Source organism: Anguilla anguilla, chromosome 1 (genome assembly GCF_013347855.1).
Source record: "Anguilla anguilla isolate fAngAng1 chromosome 1, fAngAng1.pri, whole genome shotgun sequence".
NCBI lineage: Eukaryota > Metazoa > Chordata > Actinopteri > Anguilliformes > Anguillidae > Anguilla > Anguilla anguilla.
Window position 1 is genome coordinate 79,559,870 of NC_049201.1, and position 21,383 is coordinate 79,581,252.

Sequence of the window (21,383 nt, forward strand, 5' to 3'; positions counted from 1 at the left end):
CATTCCCAAACCTCCTCATCACATTACATTACATTACATTACAGGCATTTAGCAGACGCTCTTATCCAGAGCGACTTACACAACTTTTACTTAGCACTTTACATTGTATCCATTTATACAGCTGGATATATACTGAAGCAATGCAGGTTAAGTACCTTGCTCAAGGGTACAACGGCAGTGTCCTTACCCGGGATTCGAACCTCCGACCTTTCGGTTACAAGCGCAGTTCCTTACCCACTGTGCCACACTCCGCCACAAAGATTACTTTGTCAGAAGTGGGATTCGAACCCACGCCTCCAGAGGAGACTGCGACCTGAACGCAGCGCCTTAGACCGCTCGGCCATCCTGACATATAAGATCATCACATCAAAATGCATCACAGAGAGCCAGCCATTAATCAAAAGCCCGCCTTCGCCAAGCGCCGTTGACAGACTGGTGCTGGGGCTCTCATCCACGCCATACATTACCACCCCCAACAAAAAAATCTGCTTTTTATTAGGAAGATGACAGATGGCTTTTTAATTGTTTTTTTTTTTTTTTTTGCTCTTGTTTTGTTTTCTATGTGGGAAAGAGACTGAAGGAATCGCAGGAGGAATCACTGTAACTAAACACTGTTCGCGGGATTTGAACTGAGAAGAGGGCTAATTATTTGCCCGCTCGAATACTGCTCATTTTCCCAGCATTTAGTCAGAAACAGAGCACGCTGAAGATTACTTTCATTCAGGGCAGGGCTGCTGAAAGTGTCACCACGGCACTACAATGCTTTTTGCCTCTCAGAAGACCGTATTTGCCAGCTCAGTGAATACTGCATCACACAACAATTTAATTGTTTTTTTTTTTTTTTTTTTTTTTTTTAAACTATGTTCATTGTATTCTTTCCAAAAGAGCTGGTATACAGCAAAATGTATAATGTAAATTCTTGTACTCTGCACTTTCACTAATAGAGTACACATGTTGTCTCTATTCGACTAGAGTCTATTTTATTCACGGAATTGCTGTTAAATTCTAGAAAAATGTAATATTCTAAAGATTTCTTTATTCAGAGGTGGCCAAATTTAGTAGTTTGTGATTAACTGCCATAGTACCACCATCAAATCTTTAAAAGCTTTTCCCTTATGTTCTGCTCTCTTGCCAGGCCGTCATTTGTTCTTAAGTGACTCACCTGGTTAAATAAAGGTTATAATAAACAAATAAATGCTTTCTACATACACGTCAATAGCTGCTTGTGTGGTGCTCATGGTGAAATAATCTTGAAAATAACTGACATTACTGTAAGTATTTGCGCCTGGGATATCCTGTTTCCCCACCTCCTCTTGCACTGCGTTGTGTGCTCACACTAGCTCAGGTTGTAGCTAGTTTTAGGCACATTCTCCTAAATGGGTCATACTGCGTGAGGGACAGGGGATTGACAAAATATTTACGTCACCAACATTGCGTTTCATGCTTTTTCTTTAATTTCTTTTTTTCCCTCACTCGATCTCGTTTCCAGAAAGCATTTGCAAATGCGTGCTGAGGGCTCTCAGTTTGCGGAAATTGAAACTCGCATTGTGTCTCCTGTCGGGGGGTGTGGGGTGTGGGGCTAATTCCGAAATCTAGGAACCCACCTTCCATGTTCTCGAATACTTACCGTTTCAGTGTGAGAAAGCAAATAGCACGGCCTCCACCGCAAAAGGTCGCTGCTAAAAACGGTCTTGCCGGTTGGGTCCAATAGCGCAGCTGATTTTTCATTTGCGGGCTCAGTCGCAAGTAAAATAAACTCTCTGTGCCTACTTACGCGCATATAAATGGTGTTATACTAGGAAAGCAAATCAGAACGTGCTGAAAGAAAATCTCTGCCTCCATTTTCATGTAAGCGATCCCCAGGTGATTAGAGTCATTACATCATCATCATGAACTGCTCGGGGAGACAGAAGCATTTAGGCCCAGGAGGAGTGAGAGCGTGTGTGTGTGTGTGTGTGTGTGTGTGTGTGCGCACGCATGTGCGTGTTAGTTGAGAAACTCCTTGTTCTCTTACTTAAAAATGAGATTAGCCAGACGTGTGAGCTTTTAGTCACAATTAGACGACCAAAGGTGTAACACTGTAAAGTACAAATACAAGTGGGTATCGCATAATACGGCTGGGCGGATTTTAAACTGTGTCATATCGCAAGAATGCATTCTTATGGAAAACAACGTGTCAGAAATAGCTACCTGGAGTACCAACCGTGGAAATGACAGTATGCTGGAGGCCAGGGGAATTGTATTGTAGCTGGCCACCACAGTTCTTTAAGTAGTAAGTTTATTTTTGTAAGAACTTGGAAACAAAGACTAAAAAAGGAGGGGGAAAAAGGGGGAAAAGTTTAATGAAAGGGGAGCTGGGGCACAGCTGTTTGGAGAAAAGGGAACGGAGGGCTTAACAGCTAAGGTTACCACGAACTGCCACCATATGAGCAAGGCAAATAAACACTATTAAACATTCTTAACTGGCATGATTTAGCTACCACTCCATTAAACAGACCTCCATTTTACTCATAAGCTGCGCCACATTCACTTGGCGACAGAAATTAAATGGCAAAGGATTTTATTTTTGCTTATTTCTTTTTTTTTCTGCCATGAAGCATTCAGTGAGTTTCTAGCCTGTCACCATGAACACGATGGATGGATGTACTCGTTCAGCAGCTAGGGGCGGGGACTGACTGGACGTTAACCCTGGCCAAAGGGCTAAGCTGTACCCTGACCAATAAAATGTTAAAATAAGGATATTGCTAATAGTTTCTTAAGCTAAAACATCATAATACTAGATTAAAACAGAAGAGAGCAACCTGAGCGACTCAAGGCAGGTAACGCAGAACACTTATCTGTGCATTCCGAGGAATTCGGTCTCCGTGCAAGTCTACGATCTTTGCAACCCCTTTACACAAACGGCAGAGCCCCTAGCTTTCTTCAGTTTTAGCGCACCCCTCACCTCACAAAAGAGTCCCTCTTTTATTAATTCAGTCCTGTTGTCTTGCAGGGCAATTAGTCCAGTCAGGTGCACTCAGTTAGGCGTCCATCCAGGTGCGCTAAATTAAGCTATGTGGGCATGGCAGGTAAACTATGTGGGCGTGGCAGGTAAACTCCATTCATCACACGAGAACTCAGACAAGCACGTGCTTGTGATGATTAGCTGCTGCTTCTTATCGCACAGCCAGTCACTGAATTTTGAAGCCGTTAGTCCATGTGCTTTTAAAAAGTAAGTTTCTAACAAGTTGTCATATTGAAACCACATCGGTTGTCGCGTGAGCTATAATGAAAACGACAGTGGCGGTTGCCAGAATGCGACTGTTGTAGTTTCAATATGGGGCGACATAGCTCAGGAGGTAAGACCGATTGTCTGGCAGTCGGAGGGTCCTTGAGCAAGACACCTAATCCCTAACTGCTCTGGCGAATGAGAGGCATCAATTGTAAAGCGCTATATAAATGCAGTCCATTTACCATTCAATATACCAATTTAGCAACTTACTTATTTTGAAGCACAGAACAGCTTCGGAATTTACGTTTGAGATATCAATGGGTGTAATTTATCTTGTAGAACAAAACGTGAAACGCTTTTACCCTTACGTTAACCACAGATCTATTTTCGGCACAAAACGAAATCCCTATGGGAAAAAGCATTGGGAATCTGACGAGGGAACCCAAGGCAAAAAAAAAATGCGAACTTACTTCCGGGTTTTATGACTACGAACTGTAACACTCTATTGAGGCAAATCAGTCAGGGCTCACAGCCCTATATAGTGATCTTAATATACATCAAATAAAGCTATGTTGCTTAAATATTGAAACCACTGCTTTGGCACGAGTTCTGCAAGTGCTTCGCAGCATTCTCCTTCTGTGAGGATCCGCCTCGGGCTGTTTACATAACGTGAAGTAACCGAAAACCCGTGCTGACATTGGCCAAACATCTCCAATGCCGAGCCTATCAACTGTCCAGCGGAGCGACGGCCTTGGCGTGACCGGGATTACAATTCAGGCCGCTAGGTGGTCTTTCCTCTGAAACCGTTCCCAAGCAACCCCTGCTACAGCCAAGGGTTCTGTTTTCTACTGCATCTAAATTATGAATCTACCGAAACCTAAAAACATGCATGGCTCCAACCGCAGATTCGCCTTCCAGCAGTAACTGAACCATGCCAGCGAATCTGTTAGAGACTAGAGAGGCGTACATTTTTATCTTATTAAGCGCTCAAACTATTGCACAAACAATGAAATACACCTATTGCCCACCTCTGCAAATGCAATGTTTTAGAGACTTACTTAGGCAATTTTGTTATTTCAAAACTTCCCACGTCTCCTTTCTATGTCTTTCATACATGCAAAATGATATTCAAAAAAACACATATTTTTTGCATGCCACTGCAACAACAATTGTAATGGACACTCAATTAGATTTACAGCATACCGTAATTTCCAATTTACCCTACCGATATATTGCATGTCGCTGTTTTACGAAAATATTAAATTGCGGAATTGGGATGGCAGGTATCCATTGTAAGGCGTAACTTGGCGGGGGCATGTAATACTTGCTCTGACCTATCTCGGTTCAAGTACCGACACGCCTTCGCTATGCCAGTTCCTTATTGTTGTTCACTCGGCCGAGCATCATGGGAAAGGGACGCCCATCTCGGCTTCCTATGTGTCCCCGTTTCCGCACTGTCCGTACTGAAGCGTCCGTTGGCAAGACAGGCAGCTTGCATCTTCGTGTAATAATATATCTGTAACAGTCGAGACTATGAGCGCCGCTGAATTCAAGGATGTGCCTAATGCAAATGATACCAAAGGAGATGATGCAGACTGGGCAGCGGCAAAGGCTGCTTTCGACAACTTGAAATCTAAGAAACCCCGACCAGTGAGTGCCATAGTCATGTTTTGAAGCCAGTGTGACGTACGAATCGCGATATTGCTCATCGCTGATTGTATGTGTACAATCATGTTGGCTGCGACTAAACGTATGCTTGCATCGCTTGCAGCCGAAACCTGAGCATGCAGTGACCATCGCAGTGTCCTCGCGTACTCTGTTTGATATGGCGAAAGAAAGGAAAATATTCGAAGAGGAGGGGCTGGAGAGCTACGTTGCCTACCAACAGCAGCACGAGAACGAGCCAATGATGCCTGGTGTGGCGTTTCCGTTCGTAAAGGTATTTAACCGTGTGTGCAAGAGATGTGCAGCGATTTTTTTTTCTTCGGTGCGCGTGTAGTTGCATAACATACTGACGCTTGATACTGTATTCCACTAACTTCCCATGTCAGTCATCATTAAAACGCTTACTGCTCCAGGCAGTGGTTTTTATACTCTAAACACGCGTGCGCGCACAAAACACAAATAGTTTACTGTGTGCGCTAACCTTTCACTAAAATGGGGCTTGTGTGTAAGGTGTACACTTAAGTGTTGTGGACACGTAAAACTTCTGAGAGATGCTTGAGACAGTGCGGTTGTTGGGTCATAGGAACGAATCAAAGGTCAGCACACCTGCATGGTTTGCAGCCCTGGCTGCAGTTTCCATTAACGGCTTGTCTATTGCTATGAAACCATGTCACAGACACTCACGCATACATGCATGCTCACACACACATGCACACGCACACACTAATTCTTAATAATGCTATACCAGCATTGGCAAATTGCGGAGCATAATTCTGTGCTTTTATTTTTTTACTTATTCGCCTAAAATGATTCCGTTTTCCCAGGGGCGATGTAATAATCCCAGCTGGCCAGACCCTTCCATTCCACAACCTTGGGAGGTCTGGCACCTTCTCTGCACCTTGGTGGTGGAATGAGCTTCCCAACGCGTTGATAGAAGAGCAGAAATGTTGTCCAACTCCTCCGACTGCCCCTAGGCTCTCTAACACCTCTTGCCTAGCTCTGACATCTGATTGAGCGTAACTGTAAACACCTGCTGTTGTTTTCAGAGTCTGTGTAGTGTTGTCTGTGTCGTGCTCGTTGAGGTAGTTTTGTTTTTGTATGGTTTTAGGATAATATTCAGGAGGGTTAGTTTACGAGTCAAAAAAAAAAAAAAAAAAGTCTGCACTTCCTGCAAGTGTTTTCTGTCCAGTATTCTAGACTTCCCCCTTCTCAGGAAATACTCCTCCTTGATTCTCGGACTTTGAACTTGCGTAAGTCGCTCATGAAAGTGTCTGCGAAATGGCGGTGCAGTACTGCTGCCCAGGGGTTTTAGGTTGGCTGTGGAAGTTGGCGCACGGATGACGGCGGTGTTTGCTTGGAACAGGCCTTGATGACGGTGAACGCCCGTCTGCGGGAGCTTTACCCAGACGGCCAGGAGCTATTCGACATTGTCCTGATGACCAATAACCACGCCCAGGTTGGGGTACGGCTCATTAACAGCATAAACCACTACGGTAGGTGCGGCGTGGTGTATATGCAGGCTATGTGTGCCTCTGCAAGAGAGAGAGAGGGAGGGAGGGAGGGAGAGAGAGAGAGAGAGAGAGAGGGTTGGAGAGAGAGAGAGAGGGAAAGGGATTGGGCGAAGGAGGGAGAGAAAGAGAGGGAGGGAGAGAGAGACACTATCGTTCTTTAAAATCTATTTTTGTTATTACTGTTCTTTGTAACTCGTGCTTTAGCAACACTGTGTATGTCATGCCAATGAAGCACCTTAAAATAAAAAAATATAGAGAGAGATTTACTCTTGTTTATATGAAGTTAGTTCAATTAGGTAGTTGATCATTTGTCAGTCAAGTCTGCAGTTCTTGCATTTGCTGTCTCTCCAGGGGCTACAATCTTTGCAGTTCTCTGTCTGCATTGTGATTCACTCCGGATTAGAGATAATAGCACTCATGGCTAAATGCCAGTAAATTACAGTAAGTGAAGTATGACTTACAGAACAACTATTTGAGCTATGTATCTGTCATTATGAAAACAGTGTCGCATACACAGTAAGCCTATAGCACACATAGTGGACACTGTATAGAACCTGTTCCTGGAGATCTACCATCCTGTAGATTTTCACTCCAAACCTAACAAAGCACACCTCATTTGACAGCTAGAGATCTTGTTGAGCTGCTAATTAGTAAAGTCAGGTGTGCCAAATTAGGGTTGAAATGAAAACCTACAGGATGGTAGATCTTCAGGAACAAGGTTGGTTACCACCTGTTTCAAACCGTCACAATGCAGTTAAAGGTAAGACAAAGGTAACACCTTCAGTCAGTAGTTTCAAGATTCATCAATCAATAGCAATCCATGTAAGAATAAACAAATAATATAATTGACTAATGTAAGTAATTGCTTTGCGAATATGATTTAATATATAGAAATGTGTGTTTCTTTCTTCCCTGTTAGATTTAACAATTGAGAGATTCTGCATGACTGGTGGAGAAAGTCCAATTGGTTACCTGAAAGCCTACATGACCAACCTCTACCTCTCCAGGAGCTCTGGAAAAGTGAAGGAGGCCATTGAAGAAGGTAGCCATTTTGTTCCTTTCACAAAGGCAGGCAATAATACAAAAAAAAAAAAAAATTTCTACAACAAACTTCAAAATAAAATCGGCAAAGTTCAAATTTATCGGCCAAACCTCCCATTCCACCTCATCCCAAAGGTTTTTTTATTGGATGAAGAGATCAGGGGACTGTGCTGGTCAGTGGTGTAAACTGAAGTCACTGTCATGCTTGAGATGACGCGTGCTTTGTGACATGGCATCCATTTTAAAAAAGGGTAGACTGTGGCTATAAAGGGATGCACATGGTCAGAAACAATGGCATGCTGTGGCATTAAAATGATAATCAGTTGGTATTGAGGGGCCTAGTGTATGCCAAGCAAACGTCCCTCACACCAGTACACCACCACCCGCAGCCGGCACCATTGACACAAGGCAGGATGGATTCATGCTTTTTATTCCGAATTATGACCCTACCACCTGGATATTGCAGCAGAGATCAAGATTAGTCAGACAAGACTGCGATGTTCTTCCAATCTTTGATCGGTTTTGGTGATCACGTGCCCACTGCAGCCTCATTTTCCTGTTGTTAGCTGACAGGAACTCAGTGCGGTCCTCTGCTGCTGTCGCCCATCCGCTTCAGGGTCTACATTCAGAGATGCCCTTTCCCACACGTAAACGGGATTTTATTTGGGCATTCGTGACCTATCTGTTAGCTTGACCGAGTCCACCCTTTTCTTCTCTGACCTCTCTCATTAACAAGGTGTCCTGTTTACTGCGCCTTTCTCTGAAATCTCCAGAGACTATGAAAAAAGGCTATTAAAAAAAAAAAACTACAGTGCATGAAAATCTCAGGAGGGCAGCTGTTTTTGAGATACTGGAATAATGAAGCCACTAGTCAGCACCCCTGATCTTAACCCTTTGAGGCTTTTTTGGATTGTTTTTGTTTGTTGAAAATTCTCAGTCAGTGTCCTAGAACACCATTGTTTTCGATTACCAGGATTGATTGTTACATCAGCATCAGAATGTTAGTTAAGAACATTCTAATCACATATTTGTGATCTCACACCTTAAAGGGTTAAATAGGCCCACAGCTAGCCTTACCAAGGAACGTTGAAAGCAGTTGGAATTGCAACTTCTAAGCTAATACTTTTCAATACAAATAAGGGTCAAACATTTTTTTGACACAAAACAAAAACATATCAAATGGAAATAAGAGAACAAAATTTTTAATTGGCCTTTTGTGAGACTGCAGTGAGGCTGATAACACATTTTTGTAGTCCTAAACGTTTTTGTAGTCCTAAACGTACAGTTGTCTAATTCCCGCCATGCCGCCACAGGGATTGCAGCCGCCACCATGTTCACCGCTAACAAGGAGAACCCACTGAGCGACACGCAGCTGCGCGTGGCCTTCGACGGAGACGCCGTCCTCTTCTCCGACGAGTCCGAGATCATCGTGAAGAGGGACGGGCTGGACACCTTCTTCGAGCACGAGAAACAGCTTGAAAACACCCCCCTGGCACAGGTGATTCATACGTCTGATTATGTGGCTGGAGCCGTTAAAGAGCTGACCAGCACATTACTGTAGGTGCGTAACGACAGCACTGCACGATGCTGTATCGCGTCCCTTTCTCCTCGCAATGGCCCTCATGTTATTGGCAACGGGGTACTATAATGGTGACTCGGAGGTTGCAGGTTTAAATCCCAGATGGAGCACAGCCGTGGTACTCTCGTGCAGCCGCATAAAAGCACAGGGAGACGGTTGAGATTTGAAACAGATGAAACAGGTGAATGGAGCTCATACGCGTGCCCTTTGACCTTTTACGCTCAGGGCCCCCTGAAGTGCTTCCTGGAGGCCCTCGGGAAGCTGCAGCGGAAGTTCTACGCGAAGAACGTGCGCATCAAGTGCCCCGTGCGGACCTACCTGGTGACGGCGCGGAGCGCGGCCAGCTCGGGAGCCCGGGTCCTGAAGACCCTCAGGAGCTGGGGCCTGGAGGTGGACGAGGCCCTCTTCCTGGCCGGGGCCCCCAAGGGCCCGCTCCTGGAGAAGATCCGCCCCCACATCTTCTTCGACGACCAGATGTTCCACATCACGGGGGCCCAGGAAATGGGGACCATCGCCGCCCACGTGCCTTATGGGATAGGGCAAAAGTACCACAAGGGTAAACTCATCCAGCAGAACCCATAGGGAATGTAATACACCGGGAGGGGGAAGGGGGGAGGGCAGGCACATTGGTTTTAAAACTTACAGTGTGAAACGGTGTCCCTCTGAAGGGATCCATTTTTTAAAAATTCTAGTCTCTCTTGCTACTTCTTTGAGACATCTACTGTATTCTTTTTTATTTTTATTTTTTAAAACCTTAATTACCTTCTATGGATATCACTCTATAACGCAACCTTGAGCTCAGAGCATTTAAGAACATCCATAGTCCTCGGCAAAAGCCTTAGCCTTGGGCTAATTTTTCTTTGAGACAACCTTCAAAGCGTGACAGTGCAAACATTAGTCTGGGTTACATTAGCCCTGCTCTGGGGCAGGCTTATAACAGAAATTTATTTTATTTTATTTTTTGGTGAAAACTCTCAAAAGAGTTAAGGCAGCATTCAAACCTGCTGGTTATCCCTGTGTTGAAAAAGACTGGCATGGTGACTCCAGCTACCCCTGTGTTATGGATTTCCAAGGGTTAAAACATATGACTCTAATGTGCTTTTCATGTATTCTTGGAGCACTAAAATGTTATTAATTTTCAGAACTAACTTATTTAAACTCTCCAGGTAAAAGTTAAATTAGCTCGTACAGTAGGTTGGTGGTATTTTATTCAAGGATAAAAACATAGCTGACAAATGTAGCTTTTAGAGAGGGCTGTCTCTTCTGTTAGAAGATTGAATTCTGTCATTGTCCTTTTATGGGAACTTCTGAATCACTGGAAAAGTAGCACTACGTAAAATTATGTCTTGTTCAAGAGCAAAATTAATTCTCAGGTCACTGTTTACAAAATAGCTGTTGAGATGTGGTATTGGGAAAAAAAACATTCTTTAAATAAAAAATAAAAAACATGGATGTAAATGTGTTATACTGAGTGGTGTTACAATTTCCCTTTTTTGGCTGGACCGCAACAGCGGGGCCAGCCTTACAAATGCAAATGTTTGTGACTGACTGAGTGAGTGACTGAGTGAGTGATTAAGTTACACCATTGGTCAGCTGAGTTATGAAGTCACACCATTGATTGGCCGGATCACGTGTGTTAGGTTCAGCCATATACTAGGTTTTAACCTGGTCTTGTTCATTCCTATCAATGCCAGTTCCCTGGCTGCCATTTCTATGGAATCCTGAGTGTCCTTTTAAAGTCCCTGCTTATTCAGATAATACTACTATTCACGGCAGAATTTTATTTATCCGGTTATGAACATCAATATTGTAAATGTTGTGGATTTACTGTACCTTAACCATTATCGGCACAACTGTAAGTAGTAAATGTGTTGGTATTTCTTTCAGTCGCTTTCAAAAGGGGTTTATTGTACGTGCAATGACTACTTAATTTTATTCTGAGTGAACTAGCCATTGTTGTTTGAGAACTTCAATGGTATTTTATTCAGGTTTTTATTTTCCTGTACATGGGATCATTATTTACAAGAGCAATTAAACAGTTTTCGAAACAGAGAATGTAGCTGGAAAATATTTATTGGTACTAATTTATAACACTATATAAAATAACTATATTCCCTGTGTTGTGTTTTGGCCTAACTTCTGTTCTTCAGAATGTACAATGTCTTACTTTTTATGCATTCTCTCCACTATGCTTTCGCCTCAGGAAACCCTGTTGTTTGGTCCTGTTTTAATTAAATCATACGAGGCTTCAGGCTAGTTTGAGATGGTTTTCAAAATTAAATAAATGTCAAAACAAATTTTATTTCTTACACATACACAATGCCTATACCATCTATTCCAGCCAGCAGCCATACCTTCATGCACTCTGCTCCTGCCAAATGGCTGAAGCTAAGCAGGTCTGGGCTTGGTCAGTACTTTGATGGGAGACCACCAGGGAATACTGAGTTGCTGCTGGAAGTGGTGTTGGTGGGCCAGCAGGGGGCAATCTTCCCTCTGGTACAAATAAACCCCAATGCCCCAGTGCAGTGACGGGGACACTGTGCTGTAGGAGATGCCGTCTTTCGGATGAGACGTTAAACCGAGGTCCTGACTCTCTGTGGTCATTAAAGATCCCATGACACTTATTGCTAAGAGTAGGGGGTTCCCCGGTGTCCTGGCCAAATCCCAGATCTGGCTCTCGCAAAAACTTGCCACTAAAAATCATCCCCAGATTTAATTGGCTAAATAAATGTTCTCTCCCTCTCCACCTTCGCTAATGTGTGGTGAGCGTTCTGGCGCAAAATGGCTGCCGTGCATCACCCAGGTGGGTGCTACACATTGGTGGTGGGTGAGGTGAGTTCCCCTTCACTGTAAAGCACTTTGAGCATTTGGAAAAGTGCTATATAAATGTAATTAATAATAATAATAATAATATCCCTGCTTGTTCCTGGGCAGGGTGCTGGAGCATAGTCATACATATGGAACTGGAGCACCTGGAGGAAACCCACATGGCAGGGGGAGAACATGCAAACTCCACACAGACAGGCCCAGGCCGCACCTTCTGTGCTGTGAGGCAACTGTGCTACCCACTGCACCATCGTGTTCAGTCAGTCTGAAAGCATTGCACTCCATTGTGTATTGTGTGGGGGGTAGGCCTATGTGGAAAAGACTGTATTTTTTATGAGAAGATGCACAGATTGAAGCAGACGACATTACAGCTGTTGCTCATTCTTTTGAAAATACGCACACGACGGCTTCATAATATGTGGACGGGTGGACTGCATTTATATAGCGCTTTTATCCAAAGCGCTTTACAATTAATGCCTCTCATTCACCAGAGCAGTTAGGGGTTAGTTGTCTTGCTCAGGGACACTTCGACATGCCCAGGGCGGGGATCGAACCGGCAACCCTCCGACTGCCAGACAACCGCTCTTACCTCCTGAGCTATGTGGCCCCTGTAATAATATGCAACCCTAATAAAAGCACCTGCTGAAATACTAAACTATAAATAGGATGAGTTAAGTGGTTGAACTGTGTAATCCGGTGAGGTTACATTGCTGATAATTCTTATGATCCAGGTGTGACCATATGACCACTGGTGTGTTTCATTGGTAGAGAGGGAGAGCAGCTTCATCAAATAAACAAATAAATGCAAATCTTACCCTTTCCCTGTCATGGGTTTTAGGTAAACATAACAAACTAAAATAAAACTAGACCCACATACCGCCTCTCAGACCAAGCCCTGCCACACCCACCCTGTGCATTCATGATCATGAATGTGGTCCTGCTCAGTAGCACGATCCTGAGGCCACAGGAACAAAAACAAATGGAGGAGGTGCCATGCCGGCCTTTCAAAATGGCTGCAAAATAAGCACTTGCTACAAATGCAAAACGTACATCTGCATGTCGCACAGAGACGCTCACACGCTGTCATCCATGTGTGGTATGACTAGATATATTCAGTCCATCAGTCCTTCCTTCCATCCATCCATCCATCCATACAGTTGAGCTGTTCGCAAGGTTATTATCATGAACAAAAATAAAAAGAATTTTACGCTGTGGAGGGCATTTTCCTGGCATGGTTTGGGTCCACTTGTCCCCTTAGAGGAAAGGTCACTGCAAATCAATACAAAGTTATTGTGAGTGATCACCTTTATCCTGAAGAAACATTTCTATCCTGATGAGAGTTGTCTCTTCCAATGCACAATGCCCCCATCCACAGGGCATGAGGGGTCACTGACTGGTTTGATGAGTATGAAAATGATGTGAATGACATGCTATAGCCTTCACAGTCACCTGATCTCAAATTGAACACCTATGGGAGATTTTGGACCGACGTGTTAGACAGCGCTCTCCACCACCATCATCAAATGAGGAAATATCTTTGGATGAATGGTGTTCCATCCCTCCAGTAGAGTTCCAGAGACTTTTAGAATCTATGCCAACGCCCACTGAAGATGTTCCCTGCTGCTCATGGTGGCCCAAAACCTTACTAAGACACTTTATGTTGGTAATTTGTCACCCATCTGTATGTCAATTCCCTGACTGCCATTTCTATAGAATCTTGAGTGTTCTTCTTTAAGTCCCTACTTATTTAAAGAATAATATTATGCATGTCAGTGTTTTATGTGTCATAGGTTTCACGTGGAAATGGACTAATATGCTGATAGAAGTCTTGTCCGCCTAACTCTGTACAGCCATCACACTATTTCATTGTTGAAGGCGATGTACCAAAAATGTCTTTTGAATCTTTCAGCCTCTTCTTAGCTCAAAACGTTGAGTGTGGCTATTTTCTGAAACAAAGCGTTGCACTCCACTGTGTATTGTGTGGAGGATAGGCATATGAGGAAAAGACAGTATATTTTAGGAGAAGATGCACAGATTAAGACAGACAGCATTACACCTGCTAAAATGCAAAACTAGAGAGAGGGAGGGCAAGCAGTTCAACAGATAAACAAATTAATTCAAAACTTATCCTTTCCTTGTCATGGTCCCTAGGTAAATCTAGGTAAATATAAATCATTTTGTCATTGTCCTTTGATGGGAACTGTTGAATCACTGGAAAAGTAGCACAAATTATGTCTTTGTTCAAGAGCAAAATTAATTTTCAGGTCACTGTTTACGAAATAGCTGTTGAGATGTGATATTAGGGAAAAAAAAACATTATTTACATTTAAAAAACCGGGATATAATATGTGTTATATTGAGTGGTTTTACAATTTCCATTTTTCATTGTATTGGTGCCCATTGCTATTTATGTCAATTCCCTGGCTGCCAATTTTATAGAATCTCGACCGCCCTGCTTATTCAGGGAATAGTTCTATGCATGTCAGTGTTTTATCCATCTGGTTGTGGATTTTTGTGTCCTAAACACTGTCTGTAAAAATATAAGTCATGAATGTGTACTTAAACCTGCAGGTATTTCTTTTAGTCACTTTCAAAAAAGTATTTTTTTGTCAGGAGGACCACTTGTTTAATGTACAGTGATAACACAAGTTTTCTTATGTGTAAACTATGCATTGTCGCTCAAGGACCTGAATGCAAAAACTAGAATTTCAGTCATGTTTTTGTTTTCCTTTACATTAAATCATTATATAGAAGAATAGATTGTTAAACTGTTCCAAAAAGTTAATATTACTACAAAATATTTATTTGCACTAATCTATATCACTATATAAAAATATCTATAATTCCTGGGTTATGTTTGCAATAGTATAGTAGTAAGTATAAGAGTTTTATGTTTTAGAATGACTTTAGTTCTTCAGTTTTTACTCTACTTTGCTCTTTCTTCAGGAAACCCTATCCCACACTTTATAGCTCAGAAAAAAGACAAAAATTTCATGGAATGAGTAAAAATAGTGTCTTGACTCAGTAGGAATATGTTAAAATAGACTGTACACTGAATAGAAATGGGTCACACTCAGTTTTATTTCAGTTCTTTGGGGTGAAAAGGGCAGATCTAGAGAATTCTGAAAAGATCCATACTCACTGTTTTTTAACTATGCTGAGAACAGAAAGAAAACTGTACAATTATATGCAAGCATACTAGGGTTGTCAATAATGTTGATGCTTCGATACTTACTCGATATAAAAAATTTGAAAGGGGTACAATACTCATTTGCAACAGTATCGATTGGGTTGTCGCCAGCAAAACAGCGTGCGATTGTGTGGGCCTTATCAAGATGGCAAGTGCTGCCGAGCCTCCACGACCATTTCTGATTGAAAAGTAAAAACGCAGAAGTGCTGTTTGGAAGTATTTTGCATATGATGCAAAGGAACAAGGAAAGGCTAAGTATATCGATAGGCCTATGTGCAAACAATGCTACAAAGTGGTGACGCCGAAGCACAGTAGCACATCAAACTTGGCGAAGCACCTGAAGGACCGACACCCCAGTCTCAATATGGAATTTCGAAGGGTAAGTGAAAGCTCCCGTTTCAACATCACTGAGTAGCATACAGTGCAAAACAAAATTGCCCCCCAAAAAAAAAATGGCTGCAAACATTTTGTTGAAATGACCTTCATCAGTGACTTTTATTGTATTTATATTGCTTGAATAAAATGATACACCTTTCTAATGGACATCCCGATTTTCACTGGAATGCAAGTTTTCTATTTGATGCTTTAATAATTCTTATGCCGACAGCTGTAGGGGAAGTAGCTGGCTGTCAGACCGATGCAGCTTGCATCCAGGTTGTCCATAAAACCAAGGCTGTCCACTTCTTTTTGCCTATGTTTTTTTATGTGAGTTTGATGCATGAACCACAATATTTGTCAACTGGTCATCTTTCCTATTACGTGAGCAATAGCCAACTTTTTCCTTGTATTGCCTGCTTAATCATGTTTTCCTCTTTTAAAACCTCACATTTCCTTCTGTCCAAAACTAAGGAAACAATGACCATTGCAGTGTCTGCAAGAACACTGTTTATCATAAATGACCAGCAAGCAAGTCAACCCACTGGAGAAAGATTTTTGAAGCTTGGAGTGGCATTTCCTTTTGTCAAGGTCTGTCATTTTTTTCTTTCTAAATTGCATACTGTTTGGTTTCAGAATGTAGAGTCTGATTTATTTTGGACAGTTTATATGGTCTTAATAACAAACTTATTTTGAGATAGATGCATATTAACAATTCTTCTGTGTTTTTATATTTTCTCAAAATCAGTGCACATAATTATTGAATGCACAAGTGCTCATTAAAAAAGTTTTCTGAGTACAAACCTTTTGCAATTTTTCATTACCAGTTTTCATTTCAGATTTCATGTAAGATAATAACACTGGTTTCACCTGTGAGTGTAGTTTACCTGTTAGCTTTATGACAGGTGTTTAAATTGTTAACAATTAAAGGTTTTTTTTGGTTGGAACAGGCCTTGGTGAAAGCAAATTACTATTTCCAGGAGCTTTACTCTGGCAGTGAAAAGCCATTCAAGATCTTCCTGATGAATAATACAGACACACAAGAGCAATGCCTCACAGACAGCCTCAATGAGTTTGGTAAGTACACCCTGTTAGCAATACATTCTTTAGTGTAGGCCACTGGCACAGTATTGAATGTAAGCTAATGCAACAAATAATATCAACTATGTTATTATAATCAATCAACTTCAGAGTGCAAAACTGAAAACATGTGGAAAAATGAAAATAATTAAAATAATTGTTAAATTAGTTATATAATTAGAAGCTAGTTATTTAAAATTATTTATGTGATTCTATGATTGGATGGTTAGGTGTTTTATGATCATTCAAAGTTTAATTCAAACATAAAACCACTGAAAATGAATAATTTTTGTCCAGGGATTAGCAATGAACTGAATGTAAGCACTCGGATTTAATAACAAAAAAGACTTGTGTTTGTTTCCCCATTAGGTTTAACTGATATCGAGATCTGTCAGGACATCAGCGAACCCACTGGGAAAATTCTCTACCTCACTGAGGACCCTGTAAAAGCAGAGAAGGCCATTAAAAACGGTAGAGTTAAAAACTCAACATCACAGATCAAATCATTTTTCTCTGGATTTCTTTTCCCGAATGAAAACCGAAATTAAAAACACAAACTGCTTGTATAATTGTTCCCAAAACACAGCAGTTGCAAGCATCTAACTTCCTACACGATACACTGGCCTGTATTTAAACAACATTTGTTCTCAACTTGACTTAAAAGTAAATACAAGCATACATGCACTTTTTCTTCGCAAATTCAGGTTGAGAAGTTAATTTTCATGATTGCTTAACTCACTGAACTGTTTAAAACAACTTACAAATTGTCAGCCAAAGTTAAGGACAAATGTTGATTGAATCCTAGCCATTTGGAAACAGCTGTTTGGTCTCCAAGTAGCAGACTGAAACATACATGCAGATTGTTTACACAGCCATTTCATGGTTTACTAGTGAGGCTAAGATTTTATACGGCTGTAACAAAGAGAAATGGTGTAACAAAAAGATGTTTCATTCCACCCTCACAGGGCATGCAGCTGCCATTATGTTCCCCAATGACCAGGAAGTGCAATGGAGCGATGAAAGACAGGTACCGTGAGCATGAGAGCCCCAGCTTGGTGGACTTTCTGTCCACCGCAACGACATAATTATACAAAGGAACTATCATTATGATTTTAATGGGAATCAATGGGATTTTACCTTGCTGTACTGTAAGCGAGCTATTATGCTCAGAGAATTAATAAATTGTATTTTGCGGAATGGCTAATAAGCAATGCTTAGGCGGTCAAGAAACTATTCTAATTCAGGGCTGACCAACTCTGTTCCTGGAGATCTACGGTCCTGTAGGTTTTTATTCCCTACCAAACACACCTCATTCAACAGCTGGAGATCTCATTGAGCTACTGTTTAGTAGAACTGGGTGTATAAAATAAGGTAGAAATTAAAACCTACAGGATGGAGGATCTCCAAGGAACAGGGTAGCCCTGTTCTAATGAAAAAGCAAATGTGATATTCAGTCTTGAGAAAAAGCATTTTATGTGACACTGCCACCAGATTACATAGTGCTTACTCAGGCATATGTATGATGTGTCATTACATTACAGGCATTTAGCAGACACTCTTATCCAGAGCAACTTACACCACTTTTTACAGAGCATTTACATGGCAGCCATTTATACTTCTGGGTATATACTGAAGCAATGCAGGTTAAGTACCTTGCTCAAGGGTACAATGACAGCATCCAACTTGGGAATCGAACCTGCAACCTGTAGGTGTCAAGATCTACAATAACTTTGCCACTATACTACACTGTCACCCCATTTAACATGTCTTTAGGAAGTTACCGAGCCAGACTGTATAATTTAATGACTCTTCATTCATGCTTTCACATTTTTGTACATGGCCAACAAATAGACTAACTAGCTAGCTTTTAAGCTAACTCTCAAGATCATTCTTTTTCTTTGTGCCCATGTGCTTCATGAATAATCATTTTTAAATATTATTATATTAGAGTTGTTCAGTCTTGAATATGTGTCCTTGAATGACATTCTCTGACAGACTTATGGACACAATTTTGCTTTTTTAACATGTCTATCTTGTCCTTTCCTCTACTAACACTGGTCAAATTCAGCTTCGTGTGGCCTTCGATGGAGATGCTGTCCTGTTCTCTGATGAGTCTGAGGAAGTTTACAAGAAGAAAGGGCTGGAAGCCTTCATAAAAAATGAAAAGGATAAAGAGGACACCCCTCTCAAAGAGGTATTTTTGTCTGTGTGCTGGCTGTAGTCAAGCAGGCAATTAAAAAGTCCTGAAATTATGGTACAGTTGGCAAAAAGCAAAAGTGTCCTCACTCTACTGTATGTTTGGTTTCTGTGTTTTTGACTGGTTCAGACAACTTTGGTGGGTTTTGGTCATCTGACATACAGTACCTTGTGCATTTGTACACAGCCTCTGAAATACAGTACCTTGTGCATTTGTACATAGCCTCTGACATACAGTACCTTGTGCATTTGTACATAGCCTCTGACATACAGTACCTTGTGCATTTGTACATAGCCTCTGACATACAGTACCTTGTGCATTTGTACATAGCCTCTGACATACAGTACCTTGTGCATTTTAACACAGCCTCTGACATACAGTACCTTGTGACCTTCATCCTTAGGGCCCGCTGAAGTGCTTTCTGGAGGTTCTCTGCTACCTGCAGAAAATGCTCAGTGACAGGAGTCCATTCAAAGTGCTGACCTACCTGGTGACATCCCGCAACCCCATCATTTGTGGGACCAGGGCCCTGAAGACTCTGACCAGTTGGGACCAGGAGGTCAACCAGGCCTTCTTCATGGCCAAGAGCCCCAAGGGGCCGCTCTTGGCAACGATCCGCCCGCACATCTTCTTCGATGACCAGAAGTCGCACATCGACAAGGCGCTTGAGTGGGGGGTCATCTCTGCCCATGTGCCTTATGGGATAGGATACGAAACCTACAAGGGTGCCGCCAAGAAGGCAAAGAAGTAATAAAACATGGGGACAAACAAAGCTGTTAAAATGCACAGCGAAGTCAGCACTAACTGGAGCTGGGCTGCTAAACTCAAACATTCGGTGCTACTGCAACCAAAGTGTGAGTTAAAAACAGAAACGCGTTGTTTTAGTTTCATTCGTAGACGATACACGACAACTATGCCGAAAACGGAAAAGTCTATTACTTTGTCTTTCCTCTTTCATTTGACTCAGCTTTTACATATTACAAATGCTCTAAATTTAAAGTACTCTAAACAGGGAATGTTTCTGGGAAAAGTGGGTTAAGCTTATAATGTTACATTAAGAATAAAAACTTTTAAAAACATTATGCTTGTTTTATGTTGTCAAAGTTAAGTAAAATCCTTTAAAATGGACATTTTAAAAATGCTGTAAATCTTATTTATGCTCCATTTTTTTTCGGGAAAGAAATACAAAAAAATTGACAATTGCCAGGATATGTAATATATAGGGACAGACATTTTCAGTTTTTAGAAACTATTGTAGTAACAAGAATTTTCAAGATGCGTCGACTAGTGCCATTTTACCTGACAGTTCAATTTAAAACACCCTATAGGCTACTAAGAGCACATAAGTGCCATGAAAAGATATAAACAATGCTCATATTTCATTTTGTAATGTCACAGTTATCAGCAAATAACTACAGCAGGTGCCATTTTAGAATGATCTAAATATCAAGCCACAGATTTCTCAAATTTATACTGTAAATTCTGCCATTGCAGAAGAAAAAGAAAGCGCTGTTGCTCAAAGAGATTGACTCACCACTGGGCTATTCATGGTCATGCTTCAATCAATGGCTGTTGATTGACTTATAAAAGTAAATTGTGAAAATGTCATAAAAGGTTCATAACACAATCATAAACATTTTTTCCAGTGGAATTCTTATTTTTTAAATTCCTCTAATGTGTTGGAGGAAAGCAAGATAATGTGCAATAATCAGCTAAAGCTTTACTTAATAGGCTAGCTTTAAGAAAAATTAAAAAGTATCAGTCTAACCATGCAATGTGTATAATTATTGGAAAGGAAAATGAGCATGTCATCATGTTCTGGGGCTAGGAAAACACTGTCTCAAAGTATATAGCCAGGTACTGCTTTATTGTCATGACACTCACTCTTTTGCCACAATATTAGAGGGTTTTCATTACATGAGAAAAGATAGCTGCATTTGGCAGAATGTATGCTTTACCCTTTCACCATTTTTGTGGGATCCTGGGGTCCAGCCTAGACCCGTCATTGTCTGTAACTGACTGACTGACTGACTTACTCTCCATTGTTGAAACATACATACCCAGCTAGCACACTTCAGTCTTCTAGGTGGCGGAGTGCAAGGCACAGAAAATCAAAAAGGAAAGTTTGTGTAACAAAATATTGAATATCTACAACAGAGCTATAGGCAACTTAACATCTTAGCGCAAAGCGCCTAGTGGTCGGCACGCTGGTGTGCCGAGATTACTAAACTCAGACATTCGATGCTACTGCAACCAAAGTGTGAGTTAAAAACAGAAACGCGTTGTTTTAGTTTCATTCGTAGACGATACACGACAACTATGCCGAAAACGGAGTTTCGCAGCCCCACCATTGTCGCTCTGGTCGTTCATTTAACACGCACCCCCTCCCTACAGTCTCATCTGCAAAACACCCCCCACCCTTGACATAATGGACAAAATTGTCTATCTTGGCATTCATAAAAATATTCTTTTACCATTAAAAATCATATTCCGTCATAGCAACAAGATAAACCCGACAATAGCCCATGCCTACAAGATATGCCTACACAGCAGTGAAAGCGCTGCTCACTGAATAACGGAATAAACGAGGAAATGTTTTTTAAAATGATACCATATCTGGGACTAAATATTGAATAAATATATAATCTTACTGTTGGTTTTACGTGTATGGATGTCCCTTTTGAGACTGCGTGGTCTTATATTGTCTT

The 21,383-nt window shown here is 41.5% G+C and overlaps 2 protein-coding genes and 1 non-coding gene across 3 annotated transcripts; 2 read left to right on the forward strand and 1 right to left on the reverse strand.

Moving 5' to 3' along the window:
• Positions 1–267: 267 nt before the first annotated feature.
• On the reverse strand, positions 268–350 carry trnal-cag. The gene has a single exon. It is a non-coding gene; the product is annotated as a tRNA-Leu (tRNA).
• Positions 351–4,602: 4,252 nt separating this feature from the next.
• Positions 4,603–11,059, forward strand: LOC118233332 (cytosolic 5'-nucleotidase 1A-like). Its single transcript, XM_035428925.1, has 6 exons — positions 4,603–4,861; positions 4,983–5,150; positions 6,240–6,369; positions 7,307–7,429; positions 8,742–8,926; positions 9,233–11,059. The coding sequence occupies exons 1-6, from the start codon at positions 4,745–4,747 to the stop codon at positions 9,587–9,589; spliced, it is 1,080 nt and encodes a 359-aa protein (XP_035284816.1). The 5' UTR covers positions 4,603–4,744; the 3' UTR covers positions 9,590–11,059.
• Positions 11,060–16,836: 5,777 nt separating this feature from the next.
• On the forward strand, positions 16,837–19,488 carry LOC118233341 (cytosolic 5'-nucleotidase 1A-like). The gene is made up of 4 exons (XM_035428951.1): positions 16,837–16,949; positions 17,444–17,505; positions 18,547–18,672; positions 19,079–19,488. Exons 2-4 carry the CDS (start codon positions 17,461–17,463, stop codon positions 19,424–19,426), a joined length of 519 nt encoding a protein of 172 aa, XP_035284842.1. The 5' UTR covers positions 16,837–16,949; positions 17,444–17,460; the 3' UTR covers positions 19,427–19,488.
• Positions 19,489–21,383: the final 1,895 nt, after the last annotated feature.